This window comes from Balaenoptera musculus, chromosome 14 (assembly GCF_009873245.2).
Source record: "Balaenoptera musculus isolate JJ_BM4_2016_0621 chromosome 14, mBalMus1.pri.v3, whole genome shotgun sequence".
In the NCBI taxonomy this organism is placed as follows: domain Eukaryota; kingdom Metazoa; phylum Chordata; class Mammalia; order Artiodactyla; family Balaenopteridae; genus Balaenoptera; species Balaenoptera musculus.
In genome coordinates, this window is record NC_045798.1 from 35,485,962 (window position 1) to 35,495,873 (window position 9,912).

General features: G+C 49.2%; 1 protein-coding gene across 1 annotated transcript; it reads right to left on the minus strand.

Annotated features, from left to right (window-relative positions):
* Positions 1–471: 471 nt before the first annotated feature.
* TGIF1 (TGFB induced factor homeobox 1) lies at positions 472–8,909 on the minus strand. Its single transcript, XM_036823603.1, has 4 exons — positions 8,357–8,909; positions 7,921–8,105; positions 2,327–2,553; positions 472–1,519 (listed from the first exon to the last, which is right to left on the minus strand). Exons 2-4 carry the CDS (start codon positions 7,934–7,936, stop codon positions 944–946), a joined length of 819 nt encoding a protein of 272 aa, XP_036679498.1. The 5' UTR covers positions 7,937–8,105; positions 8,357–8,909; the 3' UTR covers positions 472–943.
* Positions 8,910–9,912: the final 1,003 nt, after the last annotated feature.

Consider the following 9,912-nt stretch of genomic DNA (forward strand, 5'->3'; position numbering starts at 1 on the left):
AGATGCTTTTAAATGTAAAGGCCTTACCTAACTGGACCACTGAACAAAAATTATTTTAGACGGTAACATGCAAGAGGCAATACTAAGAACTGCTTGGGTTGTTGTTTACTTCTGAAAACTTGAGCCATGATCAGGTGCTTTGAGATCTTCCTTTTCAACGTGGGTCATGTCTTAAAATACGCAGACCAGGTCACCAAGGGATTTAGTGGTTAGCTAAACACCGATGGAAATGATTCATTCCAATTTACAGCTTTAAGTAAAGATTTAAGGGCCTGCTATGCCTCCTATCAAGAGTAAATTATCACACATCCTGTTTATACAGACTGGCTTGTCCACAGTTCTTCAAAGAGCTGGTGACACCCCCCTAACTCACACTCCACCCTACCCCCAACTTCCTGCTCATTGGGGTGCTATATTCCTTCTCATTTTTAAGAAGCGCCTCCCTCAACAAAATACTCTGCATTACAGTACTTTTTAAAGAAAATACTTTATTACGTCATGAAAAAAATGCATCAATCAACTAGATTCATACTTGTTTGAAAAAAATTGAAAATTTATTAATTAGACAGTATGGGCATCCTGTTCCACATGGGAATGAGAAGATGCTATAGGTTCTCTAAGTATTGCACAGTCTGAAAAAGACACCAACAAAAAAAGGGGGAGAAAAAAAAAAATCACATGATCTTGGGAACCACCTCACATTATGAATAACCTACCAAGAAACATTTAAAAAAGAAAACCCTTTGTTTCTACAGTAGCTTTGAGTTTATAGTTCTTGGAATGACTGTATTCCATTGACAACATCTCAGTAACAGGAAGCTTCATTTTAGCAATCCCATGTGCAAATATTAATAAAAAAATATATAAAATAATGCAATTCATCTCTTGCCATCATCCCAGCAATCATGACATTTCTGAGAACTGTTTTGCTTGAAAAAAGGGGTTAAGCCATAAGTTTTGCCTGAAGCTCCATTTCTGCAGCCCGTTTGAGTGCAACATCTACCAGAAGCTGAAATCCACTAAAATCTTGGTTGAGGTCCGGTGGAGTAGGGGGAGGAGTGTTGAAAAGACCACTCTGTGTGTGTGCACTTGGTCCAGATTTACACGTGTCCTCTGGGTACATGAGGGAGGTGTCTGTAAAGCTGCTGGCTGCCATCTGCTGTATATCTGTGTTTTGTCCCACACCAACTGACTGGCAGAGAGAGAAAGGCACATCTTTCAGTGCAGTCACAGTGGTATGACAGATCACGGATGGACGAGCCAAAATGGATCCTGGGGATGATGCCTTAGGAGACAGTGGCCTCCCTAGCGCTGGGTTGGGTCCAGCTGTACAGGAGTGAAAAGGGCTCTCCTCTAGAGCCGGCATGAAGTTTTTGATGCCTGTCGCTGACTCCACAGAGCTGGCTTCAGATATCTTGGCCCCTCGGCGGGAAATTGTGAACTGATTTGGATCTTTGCCATCCTTTCTCAGCATGTCGGGGAGGAGCCTGCGCCGGGCGTTGATAAACCAGTTACAGACCTGAAATCACACGGGGATGTTTTAAACGCTTTAATGCTCCGCCAACGCGCCCGAGAGCCTTCTTGGGGGCGCCTTACCGCTCTCTCTCTTTGCATTTAAAGGAGGCATGAAAAGGCTTATCGGGACCTACAAAGTTATTTAGAGGTATTTGAGCCCGGCCAAGAAAAGAGAGGTGTTTCCTGTCATAAACTTCCTCTTTTCCTGATACAAATCCCCTTTTTGGTCTCTCATCATCCTTAAACCTTTTCAGGAGGAAGGAAAAGAAAGGTATACATTCTCAAACGTTTGAAAATGATTTTAGAGAGGGAATTTTACCTTTTAACTCTCCCCATATTAACCTGTTATCTACCGCCCCAGCATTTAAGTTAATCAACTACAGGAAAACCTTTCCTGTATGAAAAGAGCCACTCCTCCCAGTTACTGATTTTTCCCAGTTCAAATGACTATGTCAACAGACAGAACATGAATTACCTCACTGAAGTCTGAACTTGTTTAAATATCAAACCAGTTTCCTGGGCAATAGAATAAGATTTAACCTCCTTCTTATGTTTGTTGCATAAAGGAAGGCTCTTTTAGGCATTAAAGGAAATGCTTTTTGACAGATAACTGTCAAGTGTTTCTGTTTCTCTATATAGCCAGGTATTAGCTGTTAGCACTATAAAGTTTACAAGAAAAAGATATGCCCCCTTTTTTTTTTTTGAGTGGGGAGGTACTTAAAGGCTTGCTATACAGGAATGCTGTAAAGTGACTTTGGGGAAAAAACCCACCACACCCCCAGGGAATACAGCTGGCGTTCCTTTCCCTTACCTGTAGTGTTGAGAGGTGTGTTTGTTGGGACAGTAACGCTTTTTCTTGCTCTGAGGGGTAGGCATTGTATCGGTGTTCATACAGCCAATCGCGGAGAATCTGAACGGACTCCTTGGGCAGGTTGCCCCTCCGCCTTCTCTTGCCTGAGCCAGCAGAAGAGGAGAGGTCCAGGGGGCTGTCCATGCTGTCATCTTCCTCGGTCTCACTGCCAGACGCGGCAACAACACCTAGGAGAGGACAGAGGCCAGCCGTCAGACACTTTTATCAGCAAAGCTCACCTCTTTTGACCACTCAGCACAACTGTGTTTTCTCAACTCCTGAGAGCCAAACAAGCGAAGAACCGGTGTTTTCCGTCCTGAAGCACCAGAGCTCATGCGAAATCTCAACAGTAATTCGACTAGCAGCATATTCTAGATTCCCAGCCCACTGGCAGATTCCCTTTCGTACCCACTTTCCTATAGGATTCAACATCTCACATTCCTTTTGAATGATGCTCAGAAATGTCTAATCCAGCAAGTGAGACAAAGCTGCACCTAAAGCGAATAGCTTGCCACGTGTGAAACAGGAAAGGTGTCATAAGCAGACGGGATGTGTCTGACAACCTTCTCCGTGAGGTCATTGCTAACTAGGAAAAACAATCCAACGGGTAAACTAATGTACCTTTGAAACACTGTTCTTCCTCCCTCTTCCACTGAAGGTTTTGAAATAAAAGGGAAGATTTTTTCCACTTATCGATATAAGCAAAGAAAATTACACTTGTAACCCAGTTAGTATTCTAAGGATAAAATGCATGGCAGAATTTTCTGCCAATTCCTTTTCTTTTCCTTTTCATTGCTACCTCCATTTATTCAAAACTAGACACCTACTTTTAATGGACAGTACTAGTCACTTTTTACTAAATACAAACAACCACCGAAGTTTTCAGTTTCACTGCATAAAAATATTTTTCAATTTTTAGTACTTAATGTAAGAGGTCAAAAGATGCCTAGTAGTGAATAAATTTTAAAACTTCCGTAAATTTCAACTGCCAGTTTAATCCGAACCCAGGATACTACATATCAATAAGCAGAGATCAGCTTTAAATCGTTACATGACAAAGAAAACTGAATATGCAACCCCCAGAGGAAACTCTTTTGTTTACAAGCGCTTTAATCCTACCAGAAATTTTAAAAAAGTCACACCCATAGGGAATATTTAAATCACACATAGACTGGGTTCTACAAAACTTCAGACTTGGCCCTTTTAGACATTTAAAGATAATTTTGAACTTTAACCCTTCCCCGTTTCAAAACTACAAAAGGCTACTCTGAATAAAGACATATATCTCGTTTTGAATACAATTTAGAATTTTTTAAACATAAATAAATTACATACTATAGTATGCTTGAAAAACCAGTACTTCTATATAAAGGAAATTAAAGTAGCATGACGTTTAAGGTAGGCATCTTAACTTTGTTGACACAAGCTCAAGTGGTTTACCTTGATAGGAAATAAAAACAGAATATTCCTCAGAGTGATAAACCATTCAACGTATCTTAAAGGAACTTTTTCCCAAACCCCATCCTTTCAAAGCATTTAACACAATGAGACTCAAAAAGCTACTCATTCAAAGATTTGTTGATGAGCTAGCTCGTCAGTTAATTGAGTCTAACTCTTCTTGGTGACACATTTTCAGTTTTGGACTGCAGGGGCAGAAGATGCTGGAGGGAGTGTCCCACAGAAAAGGCAGAACCTTCCAAAGACAAAGTAAAGCAAGTTCTAACAAAAGAGTAGGATGATCTTGCAAATTCACTTTGGCTCAAGGCTTAATTAAAAAACAGCCATCAATAAAAGGCCCAGCAATCCTAAATTTTAACCACAGCTGTGTATCTGATGTTTCTCTACCCAGATTTCATTAAACTGCTTTAAAAAAAAGGAGGCACATTTAAAACTGAAAGTGCTTTCACTGTTGAGAAGATGAGAAACTTTTAAAACCTGTGTTGAAACTTGGGTGAAGAACTATTAACAAAAAAACCTTAAGAAATTATAAATGTTCCTGTTTCACATTTGCTCTGATAAAGAAATCTTAACTTTTAAAAACGTGTCAAGTAACTGAAAGACTAAAGCAAATGTGAATAAAGCAATTTGTTTAAACTCTTCAAAAAGTCTGAAAAGCCAGAACTTTTTCTCTAGGCTATTAACCCCACCTCCCCTTTTTAACGTTTTAGAAACAGTGTGAAAGTCTGCTCACTGAACAGTGAATTCCCAACTGTAAATTGATAATCACAAATAGTTTGAAACAAACAAAAAACCCCTAAAGCCTGTCCTTTGATCTGCTTACTTAGTTTGACAAGAAGCCTGATCTTTCAAAACAGGTTAGTGACACAAAAGCAGGTTTCAGTTAAGCAACACCAAACTGCAGCGACTTTACTCTGTTCTCAGTTCATTTAAATAAAAGAGCGGCCAGGCCTCCGGACCTCTTAACAAATATTTCCAATATGTGCACAAAAGCTGACGGAACAGGAAGTTAAGACTTCAGTTCCTTGGCTGTGCCAGCTGATATTTCACTACAGCAAACCACGTTTGCTGCTGTCAGGACTGTTTTCATTAAAACTCTCCCTCCGGATTGTGGCTCAACTTGGAAAAACAAGAAGACTTTTCCAAGTTACTCATTTCCTATTGTAACAGAGCTTTGGAACACTTTCCCGGTTACGACTTGTTTCCAAACGTCTTACTCTGCTCACACTTTAAAAAATGTGGTGGTCGGGGGCGGGGGGGCGGGGCGGTGCGGGGGGATCACAAGCCTCTTTTACTCCATCCACATACAAGGAAATTTGTTTAGAAAGCCACAAGATGGCCTATGAATCCCACAGCCCTAAAAAGCATTTTTTTCCCCCGAATAGTAACAGGGGGAGGGGCAGAGCCCGGGGGAGGGCCAGAGAGACAGTGGTTGTGAAGTTGAACTCTTAAAATAAAAAAATCTGGAAGAGGCTACAAAAGGATCTGGGAATAAGAATAACCGAAGGCAACGCTTAAGGGTATAAATAGGAAAAAGCAAACCTAACCTAACAGGTTTCCTGATTAGAACATCTCAGGAGAAGCGACGGGAAACGTACTTAACCCCCCAGGCACTAAATCCAAGGAGCGCTGGGATGAACCCAGCCGCAGAAGTCTGAAGCAAGAATCCCACATCGTCAGAAACCGGGAGCAAAGAGACTTAGGGGATTCTCCTCAACGATTCTTCTGCTTGTTTGAAAATCTTTCGGGGAGGTCTTTTGGGCATTCTCAGTTTTCTAAGACGAGACACTATTGTCACAAACCAGTCTTACCAAATCCCCGGCTCCGCGATTGAGTTTTTAAGTGCTTTTGTTTTCAACAAAACTTTTAAAGATTTTCACGGACTTTTATAAAACGGACAGCCCAACTCGGCGAGCCAGGCGGGCCAGATCTCTTCCGGAGCTCTAGCGGAGGCCACTGGGCGCGGGGCCCCCAGGTGGCTGGAGGCCGGGGCGGGGGCGGGCAGGACCTAGAGGGACTCGCCGAGGGAGGAGCCCGGCCCGGCCGGCCCGGGAGCTTTTGTTCCGCCAACTCCTCGGCCCCCGCTGAAGTCGCCCCTCCGACCGCACGAGTGAGAGCAAACCCAGGCCTTGGAGTTTCAGATTACAAGAAGAAACTGAAAACGGGGCCGTGAATCTCAACCTCCTCAGGGGCCTGCCCACCCGCAGAGGATTTGCCAGGAAAACCTAAAAAGGGAAAGAAACCCGGGCAACCTCGGCAGTCTCCGCTCCCCCGCAAGGGCTCCGAACCAGTCGCGAAGTTTCCCCTCCAACACGTCACCTTTCATTGTTTCCATGAGTCGGCGCGGTAGCAGTACCTCGCGCCCCGGGGCAGCGCGCCCCGATGATTCCCCAGGGACCGGCGGGTTCCTGCCCCGTCCCCTGGCTGGGGTGGGGGGAGGGCGCCGAGAGAGGGGAGCCGGGAAGGACGGTAGGGCACCGGTACAACAGCGGGGGGGGGGGGGTACCCCAGAGCCTTGCGGGTGGTCAGGGAGGATCATCACTGCCTTCCCCGCCAGAGCCCGAACAATGGGGGGAGCCCGCCCCGGCGCAAGCCCAGCTCTGGTCTCGGATCACAAGACGCACCCGTCAAAAACAACCCAACTTGTTCCAGTCAGTTCACCAGGAGGGAGAGGACGCCTCCCAGGGACGATCTGGACCTGTCAGCCTTCCACGAGTTGACCTGGTCTCCCTGGGCGCCCCCGGGCACTCCCCGCGCGCCTTTGCTCGCCGAGCCCAGTTAAACGTCCAAACCTCTGAGCCCCCGCTCTCGCCCTTCAGGGTCCGCGGGGAGTTAGTTCCACTACAACTACCAAGGCCCCGGGGTGGACGTTTACTTTGACTCCCGCCCGCAAAGCGGGAGGTGGGGAGCTCCGCGTGTTTCAAAGGCATCAGCCCAGGATCAAACGAACAGAAGTCCAAGGTGAAAATGTGGCCGAGGGAACCCTCTCGGCTTCGAGGCTGCCCCACTCTAACGGGAGTCTGTTCTAACCGTATTCGCTCGACGAGTCTGAAAGAATGTGGAGCTGGAGAAACTCTGGCCGCAGCTGGGCATGCGCAGTAGTCACCCCTCCCCCCACCCCGCCCGCGCTGGCTTCCCCGAGCGATTAACTTCTGTTTTGAACCACTCGACATAAATCACAACCGAAGAGCCAACTCCGGCCCACGACGGAACATTCGGGGGTACCTCCCTGCTAGGGACTGAAAAGTTAACTTCAAAAGGGAGTTAACATTCTTTGACCTTTCGTGGTGGTCTTTTTTTTTCCTTTTTCTTTCTGTGTATTTTGTTTTTAAACCAGACTGACGGCAAGTTTTAGTTACAAAGCTTCCAGAACGCTTCGTGGAAACAATGACAGACTCACTCTTTGCATGTCACACTTGAACTCATTCTGACTGCACGCCGCTTGCCATCAGTCCTAACTCTTCCTCTTGCCCCAGATACATCGTGGGAAAACTTGTAGAGGCTGGGAATTCTGAAAAGTCTAGCTTTCCAAAGGGACCGACACCCGGGGGCGACCTGGGGTCCAGAGTCGCCTTCCTCCGAAGGTGTAAACGCCCATCCCTGGAGAAGACTTGCCCGGCCCAGCCGGGAGTGAGCGGGGGCCCAGGAGCCCAACTTTGAGACAAAGGAGCCGCGGCTCCGCCGGCCGGGCCGCCCAGGGTCCCGACGGGGAAAAGCGGGGCAGGGGTGCCCCCGACCCGGACCCCACTCCCCCACCCGCGAGAAAGAGCAAGAAGCCACGCGGCGAGCGTGGGGTGTCGGCGGAGACAATGAAACTTGGAGGCGCACAAACAAGGCGGCGAGCGTGTTTCTTGACAACGTGCCAGCAGCGTGGAGAGGCCCGTCTCCCCACAACAGCCCCTCGTGTTGTGTCTAGAAGGAAAACAACAACTGCCATTTCAGACGCAGCCTCAACAAAGAAAACGGCCGCCACTCGGGCCTGCGAGCCCCGGGGCGGAAAAGTCCACCAAGTCACTCTCGCCCCGAGCCCAGCGCCGCCCCTCACGCACGTTTCCCTGGTACTCGCGTCCACGGCGCGCGCAGCCCGCGAGCCTTACCTTTCTTGCTTTTCATTCTGGAGCTCCCCTTCCAGCGCGAGGCGACGCTGGGGTCTCGAGGGGCTAGGAGCGAGGGCGGAGGGGCCGAGCGATTGTCCTCCTTCCCGGCCGACTCTCCCGTAACTTGTAGGACGCGCTCCAGCCGTTATCGCTAAACAAGGCGCTCGGATCCCAGGCTCCCGCTCCTTGGGTGGAATTCAAGTGACACTTGGGCTTCCTCCTGCCGGGATCTTCTGGCAGCCGGCCGGGGGCTCTCCCTCGCCCAACTCGCTCCCCTCCCCACTCCGCTCCTTTGTTCCCCGCTCCTGCTCGGCGCACCTCGGCGCTGTCAGAGTGAGCGAGGCGAGGAGGGAAGGTACAGGAGGTCCTGCCTCCGCCCCCAGCCGCCCGCCCCGTCCCCCGCCCGCCCCGCCGCTCCTCCGCCCCTCCCCCGCACCTTCCAGCCGCGGAGGACGGCACCGAGCGCCGCGGCCGCGCCGCCTCAGCCCGCGTCCCCGGGCCGCTGTCACCCGTCCCTCGTGGGGGCGGCCGAGCCCAGAAACGCGATCGCTGCTCCGCACTGCGCGCACGCCGCCTGCATCCCCGGCTCGGCGGCGGCGACACCAGCCGAGCGCCCCGAGTTTCTACTTTAGGCCTTTCTTCCCGGGGCTGGCGAGGGTGCGTTTGGTTAGGAAATTGCAACAGATGGAAAAGAGGCCTTCTCCTCCTCCCCCTCCTCCCCCCCAGGGAAGAAAAGGCTCCCCTTTCGTTTTTGACAGCTGCCCCAACTCCACCGTCCCGGCTCTGGCCGCAGGAGAAGACAGCGGCTGCTGGTTCAAGGGGCGGGGCTCCGTAGGAAAAGTATTCGGGACAAGAACCAACTTCTTCCAGAATGCGCGGCTGCCATTGACACGCGGGCGCGGCGCGGCGCACCCTTCTCCTCCGGGGGCTCTTCCTCCACAGCAACAGTGGGGGGCGGGGAGGGGGGAGGATGAGACACAGACACCCCGGGCGAAAGTCTGTTTCCCCCGGCTAAAGCTGCGAGTTCCGGACTGGATTGCAAGGCAGTTTCGAAATCTAACATGTTGCGGACAGACACTTGTCATACTCACATGCTCTTTAAAAGTCTCTGCCTGGGGACGGCCCGGACGCGCGCCCGCCCCGCCGAGACTCGGCCTGACATCCGCACCCCCGGACCCGGGCAGCTGTGCCGCCTTTATGGGAAGGGGGCTACCACCCCGGGGGCGCTCATCTGTTTCGGTGAACAGAGTCTACTTTTAGGACTTATATCCTGCTAGGGGACCCTTCTCCCCACCCCCCCACCCCCGGTACTTCAAACAGAAACTAACCATTAAGTAAATACATGTTCCTGTTGCTTTATTTTGGTTGAGAGGAGGACTCCAGTAGGAGTTCCTAGATGAAATTACCCTTTAAAAAGACCAGATGCTTTAGGCTCATTTCAAGAAACGCGTGCCCCCTCCCCGCCTTCTCCTCTGCGTGTAGTTTTCGCGTGTTTGTCCCCTTCGTTGTTTTGAAGTAAACGAACTGTCACATGCCACACTAAGACTTTCCCCATCACTTAAAGAAAAAAAAAAACCCAAACGTAAATAATTTAGCCTAATAGAGACGTCAGCTCCCGAGTCTGCCTCCAGTTTCTGCTCTGTGCTGTTTTTGTTTTGTAATCTGTGAAGAACCCGGCAGAAGCTCCGTGGAAACAAGGTTCAACCCAAGGAGGAATAAGGCAGCCAAACGATGACTAACTAGATTTTGGAGCCTCTGTTTTAGGATTACACTGAAAATTAAAGCCAGCCTCCCACCCACTCACCCTCCCCCAAAAAAAGACACCCCCGCCCCGAGAGTGAATAAGGCCAGAGTTTACAAAGCTTGGGTGGTTTTTTCCAATTACAGGACTTAAAATGAATAAACAAGGAAAACAGCGTCACTCTAAGAAGGGAGCGACCTTACGATTTTTTTTTTTTTTCCTGTGGTGTGCCGACGGCTCGGCACCTAAGA